Source organism: Macrotis lagotis, chromosome 1 (genome assembly GCF_037893015.1).
Source record: "Macrotis lagotis isolate mMagLag1 chromosome 1, bilby.v1.9.chrom.fasta, whole genome shotgun sequence".
Taxonomy (NCBI): domain Eukaryota; kingdom Metazoa; phylum Chordata; class Mammalia; order Peramelemorphia; family Peramelidae; genus Macrotis; species Macrotis lagotis.
The window spans coordinates 454550819-454578522 of NC_133658.1; the positions used below are offsets into that span (position 1 = coordinate 454550819).

The 27704-nt window shown below is 33.2% G+C and overlaps 1 protein-coding gene across 2 annotated transcripts in view; it reads right to left on the reverse strand.

The window, feature by feature from the left end:
- Positions 1–524: 524 nt before the first annotated feature.
- Positions 525–27704, reverse strand: part of SMAD5 (SMAD family member 5) — a 52512-nt gene continuing 25332 nt past the window's right edge. The window contains exons 2-7 of one of the 2 annotated variants that reach the window (XM_074213501.1): positions 23258–23834; positions 22387–22638; positions 14902–15021; positions 10340–10561; positions 8456–8712; positions 525–7215 (exon numbers count right to left, since the gene is read on the reverse strand). In XM_074213501.1, coding sequence (XP_074069602.1) covers positions 7072–7215; positions 8456–8712; positions 10340–10561; positions 14902–15021; positions 22387–22638; positions 23258–23660 — 1398 coding nt within the window. In that variant the 5' untranslated portion in view covers positions 23661–23834 and the 3' untranslated portion in view covers positions 525–7071. Of the gene's footprint in view, positions 7216–8455; positions 8713–10339; positions 10562–14901; positions 15022–22386; positions 22639–23257; positions 23835–27704 lie in introns of those variants that run through there. The other variant, XM_074213502.1, reaches the window with a different exon arrangement.

Genomic DNA, 27704 nt, shown 5'->3' on the forward strand with positions numbered 1-27704 from the left:
TATAAAAATACTTTACTTCACATGTTAATCTTGTCCCCTAGTTAAATGAGTCCACAGAGAGCAAGGATATCATATATTTCTTATATATATGTTCCCCACTGCTTTGGCATAATACAGGACACACAAAAAACACAAAAAACATTCATGAACTGAATTCTCATTGGCCTCTGCAATATTCAACACTGCTGAGAAGACACTTCCTAGTTTGTGTGATCTCAGGCGTATCATTTAACCTTAGTTTGCCTAAGTTTTGTTATCTGTAAAATGGGAATAATAGCACCTACCTTGTGAGGACTAAATGAAATCACAGTATTTGCAAACCTTAAAATGCTACATAAATACTGCTGCTGATGATGAAATTTTCAAAAGATGGTATGAAATGCAGATCCATGATTTCATATACAATATTCCTTTGGTAAGTATTTAAATAAGTTCAAAAAATAATAAAAAGGAGGCAAAAATCAATGTATTGAATGCCTCCAAAAGGAAATATTCCCCCCCCCCACTCCCACCCCCACCCACCCTTTCACAAGTTCATATGGGGATTTCTTGGTAAAGATCCTGGAGTGAGTTGCCATTTTCTTCTCCAGCTCATTTACAGATTAGGAATCTGGGTTAAGTGGCTTGCCCAGCTAGAGCTGAACTGGGCCACCTTGCTGCCCTAACAGGAGTAAATATTACAAAAGGTGGTGAGGGGGGCTCCCAATCAGGATGGTGGCCTGAATATTAGAAGGAGCCCAACTCTCACACACCAGTTCCAGCTGAAACCTCAAAATCACATCAGACCCAACAATTAGGAAATCATATAAGAAACTGCTGAGATTTCTTCCACCCTAGAACTAGGAAAAAAAAACCCATGGTCACTAGGAAATAGGATCACCAGCAGAGTCAACTCAGGAGTAAATAAACTCCCAATGTGCCCAGGGATCAGCCAGAGATTCAGATAGCCTATAAGGGCAATTACTCCAAGAGGAAAGCCCTATGTTAATAAGAAACCCACAGCAAGGCCCTTGGAAACCTGGAATAGCAGTGGTAGTGTTTAGATGAAGCCATGCAAGGCCCAGAGAATCTATGATCCCTAGACCTGTCCTGAAATATCAATATAAAGATAATCTGAACCTTAAAGATCCAGGGGAGCTCAAACCTGGGAGGTAGAGATCAATAACAGGAACCCCAGATAACCCAGATCTAGACCATGAAGGGTTGAAGATAATAATTTACCTTTTGGTTCCAAATCAGGAATGAAAGTTGAAGCAATAAATAAAAGATGTCAGTCACAACAAAGCATCATATATGGCCCTAAATACATCAAAAAAGGAGAAAATAACTCCATAAAAACTAAGCAAGGTCTCGAGGGGCGGCTAGGTGGCACAGTGGATAGAGCACTGGCCTTGGAGTCAGGAGTACCTGAGCTCAAATCTGGCCTCAGACACTTAATAATTATCTAGCCATGTGGCCTTGGGCAAGCCACTTAACCCCACTGCCTTGCAAAAAAAAAAAAAACTAAGCAAAGTCTCAAAGAAAAAATGGATTTTTTTCACAAGGACTATGAACAGGCAGAAGAAACTAAGCAGGAGGAAAAAAATGTTATCTGTTACATAACAAATAACAAGCCAAGAAGAGAGAACTTTAGAATCATTTTGCTTCCTGAAAACTATGATTACAAAAATTTCAAAAGGGCTGGACATGTATTTCAAGAAATCTTAAATGAAAATTGCCAAGTTCTATTAGAAGCAGAACACAAGTAATGATAAAAAGAATCCACAGATCACCTCCTAAAAGAATCTCCAAAAGACAGGCCCTAGGAATATAATGGCCAATAAACAGAAAAGGTTTCAGATGAACCTCATTATTAACTGAACTAAGGAGTGATGAACATGCAAACAAATAGCTACACCTATAGTTTGTTATGAAATACATAAAACTCAACAGGAAAAATGGGTGGGAACAATGAAGTAGGGTATTAAATGAAAATAAAAAGAAACTAAAAATTAAGAGGTACCCAAGAAATAGAATTTAATATATTGTGTCATATGAATGAAGTGTTATTACATTGTAAAAAATAATGGCAGAGAATCTGGGGAATGATTTGTTGTAGAATAGAGTACAAAACCAAGTAAACAAATGCTACAAGGGCATTGGGACTAACTTTGAAGGCGTTTAAAAAACTGATCAAAACAACTGACTTCATCCCTAGAGGATCTGTGCGCACATTTCCCAATTCCTGACAAAGAGGTGGTGGGGTCAAAATACAAAAAGACATACATTTTTAGATACACTAGTAATTGTGTAGGTCTGTTTTGCTATGTTTAACTGCTATATAAAGGTTATGTTTTTGTTTTTAATTTGGGGGAAATGGCTGGAAAGGAGAATAAATTAGCAATAATGATGTCAAAAAATTTCATTGAAACATTAAAAAAATGCATAGAGGAGAATAGATGACAGTTCAGAAGGAAGCACAGAAAAGCAGGGTAAATTTGAAAGTAGTAGTTGAATTTATCATGTAATTTTTAAAATGGAGAATTCTGGTTTCATGTACAATCTTGTATGCTACTATATTCAGGGAACTGTTCATTTTTTTTTTTTTTTGGCAGTTAAGCCCAAAACAAAGAAAACATTAGAAACAACAGAAAAGCATGAGGTTTATTGAAATACAGAATATTTACGAGCAATATGCAAGAATTCCTAAGCATTATGGGAACTATAAAGCACAATAAAGACTAAAACATTTTACAAATTAACAAAAAGAAAACTAAAACTTGTTGCTAGAATCTCATTTTTGATAATGTAAACAAAAGCTTGAAAAATACTAGCATTACAAATGAGATGCAAACTGGTATAATCAAATAATTTGGTCTATCATTTGCATATCAAATTCCTCTTTAGAAAAGCATAGGCACACAAATACAAAAAGTTACAGACTTCATGATGGTAAGAGAATCAGTTAAAAAATGAGTTTTTTAAAAAATGTCATTTACTGAACATATTTTTCAAAAACACATCTGCAAAACTGTTACCTACTAATAATTACTATAACTAAAAAAGCTCTCTACTAGAATCCTTATGATTAAATCAAAATACATTATCTTAAATGACTTAATATCATTTTTTCCCTTTGAAGGTGACCAAAGAGGAATACTAGTTTTCTGTCCAACCTGAATTTTTATTATCTCTCACCTTATTACTACTCAAAGTATTAGTATAGTTTCTGTTTAAAGCAACAATATAAGACTTATCTTCCAGAATTTTTCTTCTTATCATGACTAAGATATTGAAGACATTTTTAGAGCTGAATCTCTTCCTGTATCAACACCCTACTCCAAAACCCTCCAAATATCACTTATGATTAAGAGTGAGAGTACAGAGACAGAGTATGGAAGAGGGCAGGAGGGAGACTAAACTACATTAACTGCATTTGTCAAAGTTCCTATAATTAAAGTACCACATGAAAACCTTTTATAATGATGGTATCTGATAGTAGGACTTAATTGTCACTGCAATTTTCTGTGTAGTGACATAACTATATTTTTCAGGTTAATTTTCATTATGAAAAAGCTCTACACCTTGGACTAAGCTGGACTCAAACCCTGAGCCTTATTTTGCATAGTACAGCTAAATAAATACCTTAATACTGGTCATTCCTGTCAAAATCTCATTCTTCAAGCTTAACTTTTAGATAATAGAAGATGATTATGCATAAAGAAACAAGAAGACATGAGTTTGACTCTTTTGTCTCAAGTTTTTATTGTAGACTTGCTAAGGAAAATTGGAAAAAGGAGGTTGGCCTTTGGAGAGAAAAAATATACATACATCTTTCTATATGAGATTAGTGTGAGAAAATGACTCACTGTTATAACAGAAATGTGACCTAAAAACTTTTGAGAAAATTCTTTAAAATTTTTATTACCAAAGATAATTGGTAAGGCACTTTGTTTACCACTGTTTTAGAACAGTGTAATCCAAAGACTGTATACTGGTAGATTCCAAAGCCTATTCTCTAATCTCTATGTTTACCATGAAAAAGTCAAGTTTTGATTCTAATCCAATATAATAGTTTGTTTATGATATTCCTCCATTTGTTGTCTTATCAATAATAATAAATTGTCTTATCTATTCACTTAACAATTAATTTTGATGTACTATTTAGGTTTTTGCAGTAGGGAGAAGTACATAGTGAGTTATAGTAAAAGGTCAAAAGGTGCCCCAGAATTGGATTTAAGATGAGAGAAACAGTACCTTAAATTCTAAAACTCTTCCAAGTTCTCTTAACTGGTGATAAAAAAGATTGTAGGCCTAAGCTCTAGCTATAGTCACCTTAAAAAAATCTCTAGACTGGGGCGGCTATGTAGTGCAGTGGATAAAGCACCGGCCCTGACGTCAGGAGTACCTGGGTTCAAATCTGGTCTCAGACACTTAATAATTTACCTAGCTGTGTGGTCTTGGGCAAGCCACTTAACCCTATTTGCCTTACCAAAAAAAAAAAAAAAAATCTCTAGACTAACAGAAGAGAGATTTGCACCCAGAGGAAAAAACCAGAAAAATCTGTCTCACACAGAGAAACCATTCCCATCTATCATAGGTCATTTTTGATTTTGAGACAGTGATCCTCCAAATTCAATTTACTGACAATATTCAATAAATTCCTACTAGACAGCTAGCACTTGATTTCAGCTCAAAAAAAGGACATTCAACCTGGCCAGGTAATCAAAGTTTTAATATCCTGAGTTGTGAGATAAACCATTTGGGGGGGGGGGGGGGGTTGGAGAAAGAAGCAAGAACCTTCAGGGGTCATGTGTAAACTAAATTCAAATTCAGAAGAATAGTAATATCCAGCAATCAATAAAGTTTGAGAAAAGTTATATTACTCCTGGATTGACTTTTAATTGTTTCAAACATCTATCTGTTCAAACCACTAAAACTTAATGTCTCCCCAATCCAATATCAAAATTGTAAAATACATTTACATTATCATGAAAATGATCCATTGGTTCTTGTCATTAGCTTTATTTACTTCTACCATCAACATTTCCTCAGGTTGGTTCTCTGAGAGTGCAAAGAAAAAAAAATAAGCTAGAACTATCTCCTAAGCAGAGACAAAAAAACATAGCATTTACTGAATTTAGGAAGACTTAGGATCCAGTTATCAAATATTTACATATAGAATTCTCAGGTATGACTGTTAAGCATGTCTTTCATCCAGCCAAAGGTTCATCTCCAGGATAACATGAAAATTTATGTGGCTTATTTCTACCAAATTACAAACATCATCTATCTACTGTTGCAATTCACAAAAAGCAAATAAATACTGTTATAGACGCCAAATGGAATCATATATTCCATTAAAAAGGCACGTTTCTTAAGATCAGAAAGTATGAAATTAAGTAAATATAGTATTTTAAAACCTCAAATTAGGATATACTTGCATTCTTCCTACCTATAAAAATGTCAATTTCATATATGTTATAAAGGCATTCAACAATGAATTTTCTGAGGATAGATAACTAAATAAGTTGCTTCAAAAGTATCCTTTCTTCCTCCCTATTATTTTACCCTTGAGAAAGTGACTGTTCTTTTAACCTGAAAATTATAACAGCTCACAAGAAAATCAGTTAACCAACATTAGAGGTTTAAAGTTTTAATTCCTCTCCTCAAAAATTTTATTTGGGGTGCTTAACCATCATTTATCTAGGCAGTGAATTAAGAAGAGCTATTACACAACTGCAAACAGTATAATTTGCATTCTTTGATGCATGAACTCATTAAAAAGAACCTTGGAAACCACTGGAGATGCACTATTCTTATAGATGGACCATGAAACAACTATTTACTTGTCATAAAGTACATATTTCTGAGAAAAGGCCTGACCTGAATGACCCTCAGGGCTGAAATCAGGCTCTTAACATTAATGCTATGACTACACATACATAATCTACATCAAACTGCTTGCCTTCTCAATGAGGGAATTGGGGAAGGAGGGAGAAATTATGAACTCAATTTTAAAAATTAATGTTGAAAATTGTTTTTACATGGAATTGGGAAAACAAAATACTAAATTAAAAAATTAAGGTCATCTATTACAATCGAGAGTGAAAAAGCATCTCAAGTTAAAGTTAGGAAACAAAAATTTTACAATTTTGTTTGAAAATAAAATAAAAGATAAAAAGAAAAAACCTTCTTGCAACTTAAGTGTGTGCTGTCATTTACCAATTGAAGTGTTTGTGTTAAGACACAAGAGGGGGAAGCAAACAAGCTAATGATTAACAACTACAGCCAAGTTGTTTGGGCGCTTTGTCAAAGGCTACACTAAAAATATTCACCCATAAAAGTGCAAATTAAAAAGATTATTCTCAACTAAATTACAATCCTTACAACGGTGGCTAAAAGCAACATAATCAAAGTGGACCATACCTGTGACCTGTCATCTAGCTATATACAGTAGTGTTCAAGACAGAACTAGAATACTGTCACAAATCTGATACCACTTGTCTATAATAATCTTTTAAGTGTATTTAAAAATTTAAATTGAAGTCACATTATTGTGTAAGGCAAATATTTAGAGGAAATAAATGCAAATTTTATGATGTCTCAACTATAAAAAGTTTAGTTTTGCTTCACTGCTGACTATCTGACAGCTAGTAGTGAATGGGATTTCTTTAACTAAAACATTTTATAATTTTCTTTTAGAAAAAGAAACACAACTCTGAGACGTTCTCACACTCCAAGATAATTTTTGTTCATTTAAAAATTGGTGGGTCGTTGAAGTAAACTCACTGTCCAGTTTAAGATAAATCTAAAATCAAATAATTAACTTTATATATGTGAAGGGTCACAATATTTGCTCTGCATCTTTCAGACCATTTTTGAGACTTCAACTACCATTTTTATAACATAACCATGAATAAAAACAGAAATATCATTTCATTACAAAATACAAATGTATTGGTCACAAATAGGTAGAAAAAGTAAGCTGAAATATCTGTTCTCCATATAAGCTCACAGTATCCATACTGAAAGTTTCCCTAAAATTAAAATAAGGTCACTAATATAGTAACTGAAGATAAGACTTCAGCACTACGAAACAGAAGATATGGGATTAAGAGGAGAGCCCATTTGAGTAAGTACTTTATCTAGCCACTGCAGAGGTCCATGAAGATGAATTTCAATCCAGCATGGAGTGCTGGTAACATCTTGTCGGTGATATTCAGCTCCCCAGCCCTAGAAAGATCAAGAAATTTTTACATTAAATTTCTCTTCTCTGGTCCACTTTGATTGTTACAACATTTTTGTTGAGATGTAATTTTAACTTTCTGATATATAAAATGTACTTTAAAAAACCCTCCTATATGAGTGACAAAAATGTTCAATTATGAATCTAAACCATTTGGCAGTTATATAGATCAAGCATGAACACATAAATGAGGTCAAACTTATAATTTCAGTGATGTTCAGTACTCACAATGAATATATTATCTTCACTAATGCAGATCAACAATGTTTTGATATTTATAATTTTAAGAGAGTTAAGAGGTATTAATAAAAACTAGAATTAAGCCTTCAATAAACTTCTTCAGGTGAAATTATGACTCACAAAAAGCTGATCACTACTTTTTTAAGAGTGGAAGAAATTACTTAATTCAAATTCAGAATATTTTAACCTGAAAAAAAGCTATTTCAAAGAAAATATTTTCTTTCTAACTTCCCCTAAGTTGTCTGGCTCTATCCACTTCTCTTTGTACATACAGAAATGTTAATATGGTAGTGAAAGAATATAGAAAATTATCAGGCATATTAAAATCATTTTCCTACTTCCTATAAAAAGGAAAATATCTGTAACTTAACTAATATGCTATTATTAACAGAATAATACCAGTCATATATCAGCAGTCAAGTCTGATCAACCTTCAGAAAAGGGAAGACCAAAGAAGAGTAAAAGTATCTTGCAATTTTTCTCTGACTTTGTCCTTAGTAGAGTATAAATGTGATCATATGAAATGAGATCACTTTTCTCAGATTTATTCATAAAATTATACTAATTCTGAAAAGCTTATATATTCATTTGAAAGTTCTCAGGACTGTGTCAATCCCTGAGGAAGCAGCATTCAGATACATAAAACAATTCTTACAATAAAAGACCCTTTAGATGATATATCAATATTAAAATTACTGCCAGCAGAAGATTATTGTCCCACAGAGGTCCTAACTACACTTGGCCTCCTCAGTAATTAAAACTTTTAATTTTCTGTTTCTAGTTTATAATCTGGAGAAACAATTTTGGAAATATATTCTGCTGATATTTAAGAGACATTAAGTCATGTAAAAAGTAACAGTGTCTTAACAAATTCATACAATAATGAAATTGATAATTTTTTTCCCCATTAGAACTTGCTGAAAACAAATACTGAAGGCCACAGCACCAGTTTGTAAAATAAATCAGATCAAAATAGAATCTACTCACCTTTACAAAGCTCATTCGAATTGTACACATTTTGGTGAGTTCATAGACTGCCTCAAATCCATGGTTGACAGACTGTGCCAAAAGTTGAGCAAATTCTTGATTGTTAAAAATCTTTAGGCTGCAGCCACTAGGAATCTTACAGACAGTGGTAGGGTGAAAGCCATGATGAAAGTTGCAGTTTCTACTCTGTACAAATATGCTGCTGTCACTCAGGCACTCAGCATAGACTTCCCCTCCAACATAATAAAGATGTACCCCTTGCAAAGAAATTCATTAAAAATAAATGTTTTAATAAATTTCAATTACTAAGAATCCAAACATGACAATTTTTATTTATGCAAGGTTTACATAACATGTGCTCCACTAGATGGCAATCTGTTACCATTTGTATTAAGGATATAATCTCTTGCCATACTCAAATGACAACCATGTCAAGTTTATATCTACTCTAATGTTTTTGTTTCTGGTATTTCTTCTCACCACAATAACCATTTGTCATCTTTTTGAAAAGACGGAAAAGAAAGCCTTTAGATGAGTTAGGTACTATATAAACTATTTTAAAAATGGAAGTTAAAGCATTTCTCAATTATTTCTAATGGAAAAAATGTTCATTTAAATTCAATAACTTTAGGATATAATTATACAATTTAATTGAACAGATGTCCTAATTTGTTTTGTGGTAGATATATGTGACAATTACTTCATCCTCAAAAATACAACACAAAACGGTATGTTTAGTAGGGCAAAGGTGGCACATTTAAGAAACTGCTACAAAAGAGGCGGCTAGGTGGCGTAGTGGATAAAGCACCTGCCCTGGAGTCAGGAGTACCTGGGTTCAAATCCGAGCTCAGACATTTAATAATTACCTAGCTGTGTGGCCTTGGGCAAGCCACTTAACCCCATCTGCCTTGCAAAAACCTAAAAAGAAACAAACCCCAAAACTGCTATATATAATCCATGTGAGAATCATCTCAAGTTGATTTTAAGTTTCATTTCAAAAGTATTGGGATATATTAACCTTTTTAGGCAGAAAATAATGCACTGAATTTTTTTCTGTCTCAGTGAATAAGTAGTGGAGATAGAAATAAATTTTTCTCCCACAATTATTCTAATAGAGTAATTAATTTGTTCTTAGAAATATTGCTGGGTCCATTAGCATAGTTAAAATATGAAATAAAAATTTATTTTCCTTGGTCAAAAAACCCAGACATAAATACATATCTTTCAATCACAAGCAATGAGAAAAAGTCTGCTAAAAATAAAACAAAGCAAAACAAACCCAGAGGGCCAAAAAAAGACTCAGGAAGAAGCCTATTCATTTTTTGTCTTGGTTTTTTTTGGCAAGGCAATTGGGGTTAAGTGACTTGCCCAAGGTCACACACAGCTAGGTAATTATTAAGCTTCTAAGACCAGGTTTGAACTTGGGTCCTCAGGTCCTCCTGTCTCCAGGGCAGGTGCTCTATCCACTGCACCACCTAGCTGCCCCCAAGGGAAGCCTATTCTTGATATCTTCTCAGATAATGGGAACTTTAAAATCAGCCACCTCAATGCAAAATACTTAAAAGCTCTGAAAACAATAAGATCAGCATTCTTACTAGCTTTGCAATCATGTTCACTTAACTACTCTAGTCCACCTCAGCTTCATCCCTTTAAAAAAAGAGATTAGAGTCTAAGATTTTTAAAGCCACTTCTAGCTCAAAATCTTAGATCCATAAATTACTAAAGTTTAGATTTTACAATGAATGATCCAAGTTCAAATCCTTGCTGTTAGTATTACCTATATGATTCTGGACAAGTTATTTCTACTCTCTAGAATCTCAATTTCTTCCACTGTAAAACAAAGAATTTGAACAAGACAATCACAAAAGTCACAAGTCATATTACCTTTTCCAATATGTCGCCTGGTGTTTTCAATTGTTGAGTTACGATTAACATTTGACAATAGACCTAAACAGAATCTACTTTTGTTGTTGGAAGGATCTGTAAATCCATCAACTAAAACACTTGTTGAAGATGCATGAAAAGCTTCTCCAACTCGATTGTTTAATTCATAATAGACAATTGAACACCAGTGTTTAGGCTCTTCATAAGCAACAGGCTGAACATCTGCAAATGAATCACACATAAGGAAAATAAATCAATAATTCACAATACAAATTCTTCTGGCATTTTTTTACCATGGCTTCAATACATAAAAATGATTCTTTTTTAAACTTTATTTTTAATAACAGTTCCAAATTTCCAAATTCTCTTTGCTTCCCCTCCCTCAAGAAGGAACAAAAGATGATATTGCAATAGGTGAAGAAAGGAAAATAGAGAGGAAAAAAACAGACTTCAATTTGAGTCTTTCAGTTCTCTCTTGGCAGGTAGACAGCATTTTTCTTCATGATTCCTTTGGAATAGTTTGGATTACTGAATTGATCAGAGCTGCTAAGTCCTACATAGTTGATTATCTTTATAATATTGCTGTAATTGTATAACTTGTTCTCCTAATTCTGCTTTGTATTAGTTCAGATAAATCTTACCAGGTTTTTCTGAAATCATTGCCTTTCATCATTTCTTAGAGTACAACAGTATTCCATCATTTTAATATTCTATAATTGGTCAATTATTACTCAACTGACATGACTTCAATTTCTAATTTTTTTGGCATCAGAAAAAGGGCTGATAAAAATATCTTTTTTACATATTTATTCTTTTCCTTTTATAGGATATAGGTCTAATAAGTATTGTGGGGTCAAAGGATATGCACAGTCTAAAACCCCTTTGGGTTCCACTAATTACATTAGTGTCACTATTTTTCCATATTCCCACTGTAACTTCTTGTTATTTTCCTTTCCTGTCATCTTAATCAATCTGATAGATGTGAAGTGGCAGCTCATTTAATTTATTCTGCATTTCTCTAATTATTAGTAATTTAAGCACATTTTTCTTATATGGTTACTGATAGCATGGATTTCTTCCTCTGAAAACTTTTGGTTGTATTGGTTAGCATATAATTATAGCATATAATTTTAAAAAAACAATCCATTTTACATCCTGTGAACCTCTCTAACTTTTTTTGGTCATGAATTTTTCTCCGATGCATAGATCTGACAGGTAATTTTTTCCCCAAGCTCCCCTAGTTTTCCGATAATATAAATACTTTCTATCTAAATCATGTACCCATTTTGAGCTTTTTTTCTTGGTAGATGGTATGAAATTTTGGTCTATGCCTGGTTTCTATCAAACTACTTATCCACCTAGTAACTGGGATCTTAGTATTTATTAATCCCTAAGCCATCGTGCTCACTTGCTTCTGTATATTGGATCCCTAATCTGTTCCATTCTATTTCCTATCCAGTAGCAAACTGGACAATCACAGCTTTATGTTATAGTCTAACATGTAATATTGTTAAGCCACCTTTCTTCACATTTTTTTTTGTTTCACTGAATCGCTTAATATTCTTGATCTTCTGTTCCTCCAGGAGAATTTTCTATTATTTTTTTTCTAGCCCTATGAAGCTACTTTAGTATAGTTTGAATGATATGGCAGGTTTGAGTGGAATGTTTTGTAACTGTGTTTACATAGTTCCTGTGCATGTCTTGACAAACTTTAGATAGTACTCTTTATTCTATCTAAAGTTATTTTAAATCGAATTGCCTTTCTACCTTTTCCTGCTGAGTTTTGCTGGTAATATACATAAAGGGTAATGACTTTTGGGGGGTCAGAGTGGGAGGGGATTATTTTATAGGTTATAATTGTGCTAAAGTTGTTAATTGTTTTTCTAGTTTTTACTAGACTATTTAGGGCTAAGTATAACATATAATTGGCAAAAAAAAGTGATAGCTGTTGTTTCCTCACTGCCTATACTTATTCCTTCAATTATTTTTTTCTTGACTTAATGCTATACATTTCTAATAATGCTGAATAATATTGCTGACAATGGCTAGCTTTGGATCTTACTGAAGAGTTTCTAGTCCATTACAAATAATGCTTACTCTTGATTTTAGGTAAATAAATAAATAACATTTTAAGGAAATTCCATTTAATTCTACACTTTCTAGTATTTTCTCATAGGAATGTGTATTGTATTTATCAAAAAATTTTCTATAACTATTGATATAGCCATAAAATTTTTGTTGTTTTTATTTTGATATGGTCAGTTATACTTATAGTTGTCTTAAAATTGAATCAGCCCCATATTTTGGTATAAATTCAGCCTGGTCACAGCGTATGATTTTTGTGATAAATTGCTGGGATACCCTTGCTAGTATTTTCTTTAAGAGTTTTTGCATTAACATTCATTATGGAAACTAATTTATGGTTTTCTTTTTCTACTTTTGTCTTCCCCAATTTGGGTAATCAAAACTATATTTGTGTCAGAGAAGTAATCTGGCAGGACTCCTTTACTATATATTTTTCAAACAGTTTATATAGCATTAAAATTAATTGTTCTTTAAATGTTTAGTACAATTTACTTGTAAATACATCAGGTTCTAATCTTCCTCAAAACTTATCTATGGTTTATTCAATTTCATTTTCTAAGATAAAATTATTTAAGCACTGTATTTCCTCTTCTGTTAATCTGGGCAATTTATATTTTTACATTTCAAAAAGGAAGCTTTAAAACATTTTCCCTAATCTACATATGTTGAAAATTAGTAAAAGGAGAATAAAATACTAAACTTTGAATGGGGCGTGTGCTAAATCCCATTTTAATAATTGAAACACTAAGAAGAAGTCTCTCAGATTTCTTGAATCCCAAATGAATATTAAATATAAATAAAAGAAAATATAGGAAATATACATAGTGCAAATAATTGCTTTCTAAATCACTAGGCATAAATTATAATTAATAACTTTTGAAGTGCCAAGTACTATGTTGAATATCAAACTTAAATATGATTTTTGCGAAGTCTGCTACTTCCAAAAAAGACCTTTGACTAAAATATTCTATTTTCCCTTCCATTATTTCATATTTAATAGCTTTATTGAAACTACAACTTACTAGACCTGAATATTATTAAAACTTTTTACTTTTATATCAATTTTCTGCAACAAAAATTAAAGAGACAATTAAAAGTTGACCCCCAACTAAAACAGGAATAAGCACCTGAGAGAGCATGTTAGCCAAGCAGTCAAAACAAAGTTAAACAACTTTTTTGACCCTAAAACCAGATTTTTCTCTTGGAAGAATTTTTTCCATTTTAGCCATTTTTCAGAGTTGCACCCAGTAGAAAACTCAGATGGCTAGTTAGAGCCACACTCAATGGACAAAGATAGTAAGCACTGAGACACAAAGCATGTCCCCAGAGATTGATCACGTGAGCAAACAAACTAGGGAGAGTCATAAGTGAGTCCCAGAGTAAGATAGACAGTCAAGTCCCTGCTATCCCAAGCAGAAACTGATCAAAAAGGTAACACATTAAGAACTCCTATGCAAATGAAAGGAGAGGGTAGATATAGGTTACATTATAACCTCAGGTAAAATGAAGGAAGTAAATAATTTCATCCCAATGCCACCTAAGTATGGGTAAGGAGTTTTAAGAAGGTACTATTGGCATTCACTAGTTTTTTTGATGTGTTCTTAGCATGGATTCAAATTTAAAGTATAATGAGTTACATATATACACACATGCATGCACCCTTGGAAACTCTGAGGATCATCAGAAAACTTATTCATTACACATTAAGTAATTTTCAATTTCTTCCCCTAGTGGATTGCAAACTAATGCTTTCAAAATTTGGAAATTTATAGATGAAATAAAATAATATGAAACCTACTCACTGATTTTCTCTTGATGTAATATAATAATGATACATTATGTTGAAATTAACCTGTTTTTTGAGCCTTTCTTGCAAAGTCAGTAAAGCTTTGGGAACACTAGCTCTTATACTCGGTAAGTGCTTAAATAAAATAAAGATCTCTTGAACTGAACACTCTCATCCTCAAAGAGATATGATAAATTCTGGTTTCAGAATGTTGAATACACCACCAGAAACAGTCACGGAATTGTTGGGTTTGTTTTGCTAAACTTATTGTCATGAGACGGCTCTGGGAAAGGGGGATATTGGAACATAAGTGTATCAAAAAGCAGCATTAAAACATTAAAATATAAAATGAAGTTCTACCTATCAATGTAAAAGAAAAATTATTAAGATATTCAGTCTAATCAGTATTGTTTTGAGGAGGCAGAATAGGTAGAAAGCTAGTCTCAAGAGTCAGGAAACCTAGGTCCAAGTCTGGTTTGTGATACATAACAATTTTGTGACTCTGGGCAATATTTGGTATCCCCAAGCAACTGTGTAAAGAGTAAATTATAGAGCAGGTTCTATCCTGAATTGATAGTTTTCACACAAGGAATTCCTTATATCAATGAAATATTACAGCAGTTTAAAAATCACACCACACACACACACACCCACACGTAAAAAGATTTAAAAATTACATGCTTATTTTTACCTCTATTGGATATATTTGGCATAATCTGAGGAATCATGTTATTGCTTGTATCCATAGACTGAGAATTATCTTGACCCATCTGGTCATCAGGAGGCATATAAGCAGGAGGGGGAGTATCAGCTATAAGCAAAGAAAATAAAATCAATGAGATTCACAAAGAAGAGCGAGCATTTTATAGTGCAAAAATGGGCGTGATAAGACAAAAATGGTGGAAACTTAGTAGAAGCAGAAGAGATTAGGAAGAAGTATCAAGAATACACAAAAGAAATAAATAAGAAAGATCCTAACATCACTGATAACCACAATGATGTGGTTACTGATTTGAAATCAGAATACCCCGGAAAACGAAGTCAAGTGGACATTAAAATTAACAATTAGGCTAGTATAAGTGACGGAATTCCAGGTGAGTTATTGAAAATCCTAAAGAATGATATTGTTTAAATGCTACACTTAATATGCTAGCAAATTTGAAAAACTCAACAAAGGTCATTGGAATGGAAAAGATCAGTTTGTATCCCAATCCTAAAAAAAGGATAATATCAAAGAATGTTCAAATTACTAAACAATTATATTCAATTCACACAACAAAAAGACTGGCTTCAGCAATATGTGAAATGAGAATTGTCAAGAGTGGGTTAGTTTTCAAAGAAGCAGAAGAAATGGAGACTAAACTGGCAACATAAGTTGGTTTATGGAGAAAGCAAGGAATTGCACAAAAACACCAAGTCTTCCAAGAAATAAGTAGCAGATCATCTTACTTGTCACCTGAGAAACCTGTATGAGGGTCAAGATGGAACAGTTCCAAGAAACAACATGTTCCAAACATAGAACTGATTGATTTAAGATTGAAAAAGGGTATGAAAAGGCTACATACTGTCTTGTCACCTTGTTTATTTAACATATGAAATCCAGGTTGGACAAATAAAAAAAGCAGAATTAAGGTGCCAGATGTGCCGATGATATCACTCTGATGGAAGAAAATACAGAAATATTCCAAAGAAAAAGAAGAGCAAGAAAGCAAAATGGTTGTCTGTTGAGGCTTTATCAATAGCTGAGAAAGGAAGGGAAGCAAAAGATAATGGAGAAAGGGAAAGATCTACCCAAATGAATGCAGAATTCCAGAAAATAGCAAGGAGAGATAAAATTTTCTTTAAATGAGTAATGCAAAGCAACAGAAGAAAACAAAAGAATAAGAAAAGCAAGAGATCTCTTAAAAAATTAGAGCTATTAATTAGAGAAGAAAAAGAAATTGAAGGAATTAGACTTGGGAAGGAAGAGACAAAACTCTCACTCTTTGTAGATGACATGATGGTCTACCTAGAGAATCCCAGGAAATCATCTAAAAAACTACTAGACACAATTAGCCATTTTAGCAAAGTTGCAGGTTATAAAATAAACCCTCATAAATCTCAACTTTTCTATATATGTCTAGCAAGATACAGCAGGAAGAGCTAGAAAGAGAAATCACAATCAAAGTAATCTCAAACAATATAAAATGCCTGGGAGTCTATTTGCCAAGACAAACTCAGAAACTTTTTGAAAACAATTATAAAACATTTCTCACACAAATTAAATCGGATTTAAATAACTGGGCAAATATCAACTGCTCATGTATACACAGAGCTAATATAATAAAAAAATGACAATTCTACCCAAACTAAACTACCTGTTTAGTGCCCTACCAATCAAAATTCCAAAAAATAACTTTAATAAGTTAGAAAAAGTTGTAAGCAAATTCATATGGAGAAATAAAAAGTCAAGAATTTCCAGGGAGTTAACGAAAAAAAGTACAAAAGAAGGTGGCTTACCTGATCTAAAATTATATTATAAAGCATCAGTCATCAAAACTGCTTGGTATTGGCTAAGAAACAGAGTGGTATACCAGTGGAATAGAATAGGTGCAATAGCAGGAAATTATTATAGTTAATCTGCTGTTTCATAAACCCAGAGAGTTCAGCTATTGGGATAAAACCTCCCTCTTTGATAAAAACTGCTGGGAAAATTGGAAGTTAGTATGGAAGAAACTTAGATTAGACCAACACCTCACACCCTTTACCAAGATAAGATCCAAACGGATACAGGATTTCGACATAAAAAACAATACTATAAGCAAATCAGAAGATCAAGGACTAGTTTACCTGTCAGATCTATGGAAAGGGGAGCAGTTTATGACTAAGGAAGAGATAGAGAACATCACCAAAAACAAATTATAGATGATTTTGATTACATTAAATTAAAAAGCTCTGCACAGATAAAACCTCTGTAACCAAGATCAATAGAAATGTAGTAAACTGGGAAACAATCTTTACAACTAATGTTTCTAAAATATACAGAGAACTGAGTCATATTTAAAAAAAAAACCCAGTTGACAAATGGTCAAAGGATATGCAAAGGCAATTTATAGATGAGATCAAAGCAATTCACAGTCATATGAAAAATTGCTCTAAATCATTAATTATTATAGAAATGCAAATTAAAGCTTCTCTGAGGTACCACCTCACACCTTCTCAGACTAGCCAATATGACCAGAAAGGATAATGATCATTGTTGAAAGGGTTGTGGGAAATCTGGGACATTGTTGGTGGAGCTGTGAACTCGTTCAACCTTTCTGGAGAGAAATTTGGAACTATGCCCAAAGGGCAACAAAAATGTGCATGCCCTTTGATCCAGCAATACAACTACTGGGTCTGAAGAGATGATGAAAAAATGATAAAAACATCACTTGTACAAAAAATATTCATAGAAGCCCTGTTTGTGGTGGCAAAGAATTAGTAATCAAGTAAATGTCCTTCATCTGAGGAATGGCTTAGCAATTTGTGGTACATGTATGTCATGGAACACTATTGTTCTATTAGAAACCAGGAAGGACAGGAATTCAGGGAAGCCTGGAAAGATTTGCATGAACTGATGCTAAGTGAGATGAGCAGAACCAGAAAAACACTGTACACTCTAACAGCAACATGGGGGTGATGATCAACCTTGATGGACTTCCTCATATCAGTGCAACTATCAGGGACAATTTTGAGCTACCTGCAATGGAGAATAGCATCTGTATCCAGATAAAGAACCGTGGAGACTGAACAAAGTTCAAGGACTATTCCCTTCAGGGAAAACAAAACAAAACAGTTATCTTATTGTCTGATCTTGTTATCTCTTATACTTTTTGTTTCTTCCTTAAGGATATGATTTCTCTCTCATCACACAAAATTTGGATCAATGTACAACATGGAAACAAAGTAAAGACTGACAAATTGCTTTCTATGGGGAGGTGGGGGAGGGAAGTAAGATTGAGGAAAAAATTGTAAAACTCAAAATAAATAAAATCTTTAATAAAAAAAAATTAGAGCTATCAAAGGAAAGTTTCATACAAAAATTGCCATAATAAAAAAGACAAAAATGGTTGGCATTTAACAGACGTAGAAGAGATGACAGGAATACATAGAACTATTATCTTAGCATCATTAACCATCCTGGAGGATGATGTTCAGTAGGCCTTAAACAAAGAGGCTAGTGGAGGTGATGGAATTCCAGCTGAGCTATTTAAATCCTAAAAGAAGATGCTGTTAAACTACTGCATTCAATATGCCAGTAAATCTGAAAAACTCTACAGTAGGCACCGATTAGAAAGGATCAGTTTATGTCCCAATCTTAAAAAAAGGAAAACATCAAGTAATCTTTAAATTTCTGAACAATTGCGCTCATTTTACATGCTAGCAAGGTTATGCTAAAGACTCCGTAAGTTAGGCTTTTGCAATATATAAAGGGAGAATTACCAGAGAAGCAGGCTGGTTTTCAAAGATGTAGAGGAGCTAGAGACCACTGTTAATATTTTCTAGATTAGGGAGAAAGCAAGGAAGTCAGCTTCATTGACTACACAAAAAAATACCTTTGACTTATAGATCACAACATATTGTGACAAGTCCTCACAGAATTGAGTACATGATCATCTTACCTGTCTCCTAAGGAACCTGTATTAACAATCAAGAAGCACCAGGTAGAATTGACTGATTATGGAACAACTGATTGGTTTAGGATTAGAAAAGGAGCACAAGGCTGTATGTTGTCACCTTATGTATATAACTTCTCTGCAGAGAATGCCAGGCTAGCATTAAGTTTGCCAGGAGAAATATCAACCTCAGATATGCAGATGGTATCATCCTGATGGTAGAAAGTGAAGAGAAATCAAGAAGACTTTTGTGGATAAAAAGGGTAGAGTGTAATAACTGGCCTTTAGTTTAACATCAAAAAAACTAAGATCTTGGCAACCAAATTCCATCACTTCCTGGCAAAAAAGAGGGAAAAGAAATGGAAGCAGTGTCAGATTTTATATTCATGGGCTCAAAGAAGCACTAACAGATAGTAACTGCAGCCATCAAATTAAAAGATGCTTGTTCTTTGGAAGGAAAACTATGGCAAATATGGACAGTATACTAAAAAACAGAGACATCACCTTGCCAACAAAGGTCTACACAGTCCAAGCTATGATTTTTCCAAAGCAAGGTATAGTTCTGAGAGCTGGACTATAATGAAAGCTAAGCATCACAGAATTGATACTTGAGAGATGTAGTGCTGGAGAAGACTTCTGAAAGTTCCTTCATCAGCATAGAAACCAAATTCTTATAGAAATTAATTCAGATTGGAAGGTCAAATACTGAAACTAATGTTTCAACCACATAAATGAAAAGACAAGATGCCCTGGAAAAGACCTTGATGAGAAAGATTGAAGGCAAAAAGAAAAGGGGACAGCAGGATGAGAGGATGAGATGGAAGGACAGTGTCATGGAAACAACAAACATCAATCTGAACAGACTTCAAGTGATAGCAAAGAAGAACCTATGGTCCATGGGGTCAAGAATAGTCAGACACAACTGAACAACAATAAAAGTAATCTTTACTGTAGACAGGATCATGGGCAAAGGATTCTTTTATTTTGCAAATTTTTCTAATAATTATTTGTTCATAATACATAGCTACTGCTTTTGCAAACTAATTTGAAGAATAGAGATTACCGCACTGTAAAAGAATAGAGATTACCGCACTGTAAATATATTTCTGCAGTCGGACTGAAATGTTAAACATGACTATCAAAAGCATTCAACAAGTTAAAACTTACATTATTGAAGTTTGCCCATAAAATTGTGTTACCAGTACAATTCCCTCAGGAGTTCAAATGTTTCACTGTAAAAAAAAAACTGAATACTAAAGAAGTTCAGTTTACTTCTTATCAGTATTGTTAAAAATAAAAAACCCTGAGGAGTTTTAAAATTTGTCAGTTTAAAGAAAATCAGCATAATGAAGTTATTTAATACCAATGGCATCTTAAATCAACAGTTTGCTCATCTGATGAGGACACTGCATGCTTTCAAATAGCGTAATACATTTAGGAATTTAACAAAAATTTTATGTCATTATGTAAAAAGCATATTTCAAAACCTGGATATGTTCAATATTTCTCAAAACCACAAAAGTCACACATACAATCTGAGGGATAAGAGTGGAATCACTTCAGGGCTCCTCAACTATTGATCAGATTTGTGAAAAGGAAGTACTTATTTTTTTTATACCCAATTTGAGTGACAGGATACCTACCTTCACTTTATTTTTACTTTCTATTCCAACTTTTGTTGTTGTTCAGTTGTTTCATTCATGTCCAACTCTTCATGACCCCATTTAGGGTTTTCTTGGCAAAGATACTGGAGGGATTTACCATTTCCTTCCCCAGTTCATTTTTCAGAAGAGGAAATTGAGGCAAACAGGGTTAAGTGACTTGCCCAGGTTCAAACAGCAAGTAAGTGTCTAAGGCCAAGTTTGAATTCAAGTACCACCTAGCTGTCCATACATTCTTAATATTATGAATCTAGTTCTTCCTGGTGTATCCTGCATCTCCCTATAGCCCCACCCCGACATTTCCAACACCAACTTACATCTACCTGGTAATTAATGCTTAACCATATATATATATATATATATATATATATATATGTATATATATATAGCTAGCTATGAACCTTGAATTTGTTAATTTGTTATTTTTATTAATATGTGTTCAAATATTTAAGATGCCACAGTCACTAAACATAATCCACCAAACATCTGAGAAGCAATAAGAGATTAAATTACATAAAGAAAAAATGTGGAGCAGTAATTTATATATATTATCACCAACTCTTAAATATCTTATTGAAACCTTTTAATGGAAAGGCATAAATTCATTATTGAAGCATCTCACTTATATGTTTTGAAATTTTAGTACAAGCAGAAAATTAGCATACTTACCTGAAATCCTAGGGAAATGGGATGATAATATTCATAAAGTACCTACCATGTGCCAGGTAACATGCTAAACAGTTTATAAGAGTGGTAGATGTTATCATTATGCTCATTCTACAAATGAAGATCTCATGCTTAACTGAATATTTGGGTTTCAACTCTTTATGCTGAAATCTTATAATGTGATTATTATTCTGCTTTCCTGCTTTGATAACTTGAGTATATACATAATTATCTTGTTGCCCAAAGATCCATTCTTTTAAACATTATTTACCACATCAAAGTGTAGACAGGATTAGCTGATTCAGTGATAATCAGGGATTTATATTTAAAAATAACTTAGGAGTTTGTTCATATTTTTCATTGTTTTTGACCCCAAAAAGTTCCCTAAATGAAGTTTCTAGTCATTTGACTTTGCTGTCAGTACACAGCTGCCTATTAACTCATAACTAGCAAACAACATGCAAGTGACTAATTACTGTCTCACTATTCAAAGAAAATTATTTTGCCAATTATCTAAAAAAAAACCTGCTACATTTTAAAAGCCAAATTTGAACCGTAGGAAAATACATTATATTTCATAAACCCTGATAGTGATACTAAAGATCAAACATTTTTATGACTTCTTAAAAGGCACAGTGATCAAAATTATACACACACACACACACACACAAACATATATGCTTAATTTATTTTTCTTATTCTTTTTTTAAAGGTTTTTGCAAGGCAAATGGGGTTAAAGTGGCTTGCCCAAGGCCACACAGCTAGGAAATTATTAAGTGTCTGAGACTGGATTTGAACTCAGATACTCCTGACTCCAGGGCTGGTGCTTTATCCACTACGCCACCTAGTCTCCCCTTTCTTACATATTCTTAAAGAAAACGCAAGCTATAAAAGATTCATGGTTTCACAAAAAAACTTCTTTTTCCCTATTCTATTTTGTTTATGGAAATATTCTGTCTGTGTCTCCATGACAAATCCCTACTCTCTCCTCCATTCCCCCACAACCCCCCCAGGTAATTTTTAAAATTTTTAAAATTCAGAAAAATGTTTTAAAGATAGGAACTAAATTTAATCTTTATGAAAACAAATCACTTCACAAAATAAAGCTAATTTCAGCCTCCTTAGGTCAAAGAAATACTCATAATGGTAAATGGCGACTCTATTTGCAGGGTGATTTGGGATTTGGAGAGATCAGATAAAATAAATTCTTACCTGGAAGTTGAAATGGACTTCCTGGTCCAGAACTAGCAGGAGAGTTGGGATATGTGCTACTGGCTGGAGAAGGAGGATAAGGGCTATTAGGTGATAAGGGGAAAGGAGTGTTGTTGGGCTGCTGGAAAGAATCTGGAAATGTAGCATTTTGTGGCATATGTGGCTCATTGTGGCTTAGATTCCTGAACTGAACCAGAAGGCTGTGTTGTGGATTGAATTCACTGTGTCGAGGCACTAATACTGGAGGTAATACTAGAATAGAACAAAAGACAGTTGTCAAAAATACTAAAATATTCAATACATTATCATTGTGACTAATTTTAAGTATTAATGTAAAAGATTAAGGAATTAGAAAAATATACATTTAAAAACTCTTTTCTTTTGAGAAGATATGCTTTAAAGAATTAATTCAAGACCAGGTTGAATCTAGCATCCAACAATTGCTAGTTAAGTGGTTATAACAAGTTCCTTTATCCAAGGCTCTGTTTCTCATTTGAAAAATGGGGATAATTATCTATCATTTTAATCTGACTTAACTGTCAAGATCAAATATAAAACCTATAAAAGGCTATATATATTTCTGCTATTATTAACTTATTATTCTTACTTGCCATTTTTAAGCTTAGTCCTCTCAAATATGTGACTTCCTTATCTTATCATTAAAAGCCCTCCCCAACCCATGTGAACCACGAAAAAATAGTAATTTAACTAAATGAAAAATACCAGAAAACAATTAAGAGGCAGTCTGTAACTAGAAATACAAGAAATAATATTGAACTAATTAGTCACTATATATTTAGCAAATTCAATACATCAAATAAAATGAAATACAATTTTCCCTCTTTAGAGAAAAAAAAGGCCTAAAACATACCTGGACTTTCCACTCTCTTATAGTGGTAGGGATTGATACAGACTTCCTTCTGCTTAGATCCAAAGGGAAATTCACAAATATCCAATGGTTTCAGCTCATGATGACTCTGTAAATCAGGCCAACGCCAGACTCGGCAGTAAATAACATGGGGTAGGCCTTTTCTGTGAGAAACCTGCAGTCTTCCATCTAGAGATCTAGGAATAGTAACACACTTGCTGGGCTGTCCAGGGCTACTCAGTGCCTTTTCCAGTTCTTCCATAGCACCTTTTTTCTTTTTTAATTTTTTTACTAAAGCATCAACAGCTTTTTCTGCCCATTTTTCCTCTTCATCACCTTGTTTCCAGCCCAATAATCGCTTCACAGCTGGGCTAGTAAAAGAGAACAAACTGGCCATTGACGTCATTTGATATAAATCTTCAAGAATCTTTCTTACCACTAAATGTCAATGTATATTTGAAGTAATTATGATAGATGATAAACAATGTACTATCTTTCTACAGAAGAATCAATTAACCAATAATGAGAAAACAGAGATTTATCTTCATGAAGATTCAGCATTTCTTGCATCAAGGGAATCCTAAAGAAAAAATAAACCAAGACTAAACATTTAAAGAATTTTTTAAAAAAATCTTCAAGTATATGTTATTTTTGGTAAGTGAAATATAGAAAGCAAATTTGTTTTTTAAGATAAAAAAGCGAAAACTTTCCTAATTCCATACAATTTATTTTTTACTCTAAAAATTATTTATTTTTAAGCTTCATTTTTTTTAAAAATTGAGATCCAAATTTTCTTGCTCCTTCCCATACCTTCTCTACCCATTCATTAAATTCCAAGAAATGTGATATGTGGAATTATGCAAAGCATATTTCAATATTAACCATGTCACAAGAAAAATAAAATCATGCTTCAATTTGCAGTTAAGACTTAGTCAGAAAATACTTATATTATTAGTTTGGGTTTTTTTTTTAGGTTTTTGCAAGGCAAATGGGGTTAAGTGGTTTGCCCAAAGGCCACACAGCTAGGCAATTATTAAGTGTCTGAGACTGGATTTGAACCCAGGTACTCCTGACTCCAGGGCTGGTGCTTTATCCACTGCGCAACCTAAGCCGCCCCTATTATTAGTTCTTAAGCATTTTTCCTCATGTTTTTTGGGTATACACACCAGTGACAAGGGAAGAGGCCCATGAGGAGGCAGCAACAGTTATCAGAGTTAGGATTTGTACTTATGAGCTTACTAGAGGCAGTAAACATACACACACACCCCACATCCTTCGGGGAGGCAGATTTACTGACTGCCTCATCTGGTGGTTTTTGTGGTGGTTAATCTCAAGATTAGTAATATTAAATATCTTATACACATGCATGAAATGCATCACCTAGACTTTGGAAAATGAGTAATAAAATGGTAATAAAAGGCATTACATTGGAGACATAGAAAAATATGAATGAGCATGCACTTATTGGATGCGCTCAACCTAGTTTGTAAAGGACTGAGCAATCTGAGGTAAGGCACAGAGTCCTGTTGCCCCATACACAAATGCTACTGTTTCTGTCTATGAAAATGACTGGAATCATACAGAAATTACAAACATAATACAGTCCAGTGAGTGTCAAAAGTTATGATTTTATATTGGTATGTATAATGAATAATAGTTTACTTTCTAGAGATTTTTTTTTTTACAAGTAGGCTCTAGGCTTGGGAAAAATGAAAACAAAGTAGCTAGTAGTAATTTGTTTTACTCATGACAGGTCCTGCATTTTTTTCCTTGAATTGTGCCTGCCTGTGTTAAGTGAAGTGTATCCGTATAACCTGTACTTACTGTAACCCCCAAATTATACAATCAACTCAATTGTTCCAGCAGTACTCCTACTTGGATGGTCACAAGTGATGTAATTGTTAAATTGACCTGCATAGTGGATTTGTCCTGGGAAGGTCACTCAAGCCCCAAATCTAGTTGCTGAATGATCCACTTGCCCCCACTTATGATCAAGTATAAAATATCTAGCTTCATAACAGCAAGATGAAGCTCCAAAAAAAATGGAGTAATCTTATGATTTGCAAATCAGTTCCTTTCAAAGAAGTAGTAATAAAACACTATCTGATTTACTGGAACACTATCTCTGGCCTGCTATGTCACAGCCAGGTTAGAGATAGCTCAGATAAAACTTGGTTAACAAGTTTATTATTATTTTTATACTTTTTGTGATGTCAAGGGAGGTTCTGCTTCTTCTGTCTCCCCTGACCCCACATAACTACTAGTAGATGCATTCTTGACCACTCCAGATTGCTAGTCAGAATACAAACCATGAGTAAAATATTTATCGTCTTTAGGGTCACTCTCTTGAATTTCTAAAATGTTTATCTCCTGGATATATTTTCTTGAATGTTTAAAATGTAATTCATCTCACCTGTCTCCAAATTTTTCTATTTCTATGGAGACTACAACCATCTTCCCAGATACTTATGTTGGTAATACTTGAGTCTTTCAACCATGAAGATCTTGTACGGCCAGACCCATTCTAGCTGGCAGCTAGTGAGTTTTATTAATTCTACCAGGATGATACCTCTTGAATCCATTCCTATTCTTTCCACTCACCAAACTAAGTCACTATCCAATTTATAACTCATCAACTCTCGCCTGAATTACAATAATAACCTCCTAATTGGATTCACAGAATCACAGAATTGTTGGACTCAGAGTTGGAAAGGAGCCATGCAGTCTAAACTATGTATGAAAAGAATACCAATTATCGCATACTCGCCAACTGTTCTATTTAATTTCTGCTTGAATACTGTGCTGTAGGAAGTTCTTCCTGACATCAAACCTATATTTTAACTGAAGTTTTCCACTCATGTTCATATTTCTGTCCACTAGGGTCAATCTACCTTTCTCTTCCACACGACCATCTTTGAATAACATGTAGATAGCAATCATGTTTCCCTTGAACCTTCTCTTAACTGGGCTAAAATCACCCAGTTATTCCAATAAATGCTCATATAACAAAGAATCAAGACCATTCACCATTCCTGGTTGCCCTCTTCTGGACACAGTAGTTTTTTAAGTGCTTTTATGAAGCCATGACAGCTCCAATGCTTACAGTCTCCTTTTTTCTAATTCAATTTTTGAGTAATTAGTATACATTTGAAAAATTGGTAAAATAATTTCCCTTAAGGGAAAGACTTCATGATTAACATTCCTACATTCAAAACTCTTCAGTGACTCTCTAGTCCTGCATTTAAAGCCATGCACAGTTCAACGCCAAATTTATTTCACATTCCCATTTATCATGAGTTATGCTTCAATTAAATCAGATTATTGCTTTGCAACCTTTATATTTTACTCTCCCATTTAAATGTCAATAAGTGATTCCCATTCTTGGAGCATACTAATTTTTGATCTCTCTCTATTCAAATCAAATCCTGCTTCCTCAGGAAGTCAGAAAACCACAAATGCTGACTACTACAAATGTTAGCACCTTCTCTCTCCTAAATTCTCCAATTCCTTTAACTATATTGTGTACATATTTTCTCATACATCTCAAAATAAAAATATGAGGATACAGATTATTTGCATTTATCTTTGTATCAACAGCACATGAACTAGTTCCTTTCATCAGTCACAAAGACAAAAATGAAACAACTACAACTATTATAATAACTTACATTCTATTTGGTATGGGAGAGAGAAATGTACACTGAATAAGTATATTAAAATATGTTAAGTGAAGAAAGAACTTTTTATCAAATTTCTTCTATGATACAAGTATGATCTTGATACCTAATCCAGAGAGAGGTAAAGCAAAGACAGAAAACTATAAACCAATATAGGTAATGTATGAAATATGGAATGAAATATTAGCAAAGAAAAACATCAGCAAAGAAAAGCAATACATTAAAGAGATTATATGCTATAACAACAAATTAGATTTATACCAGAAATGCAGGATTGACTCAATATTAGAACTGTGAACATATTATTCCATATTTATATCAGAAACTATAAAAATCACATGACTATATCAATAGAAGCAAAATCAAAAACCCTTGACAAACTACAGGATCTTAATTAAATTAAAAACATTGAAAAGCACAGAGATAAAAGAGCTTTCCTTCAGTATCCTAATTAATATTTACCTAAAAGAGCAAGTATTTTATGTAGTAAAGAATCTTTAAAGGTCTTTCTCATAAGATCAGGGACAAAATAAAGACATACATTATTGCCACTGTTATTAAAGAGTTAGAAAAAAAGTGAAAAAATAAAAAGTGTCAAAAAATTATTACCTTTTGCTAATAATAACAATCTACTTAGAATACTCCAATTAATGGAAACACAGAATAAATACATATAAATGTATGACAAAAACCAATAGTAAGAGAGAAAAAGAAATTCCATTCAAAATAACAATGGAGAGTTGTTATATATAAAGCATTTGGGAGTCTACTCA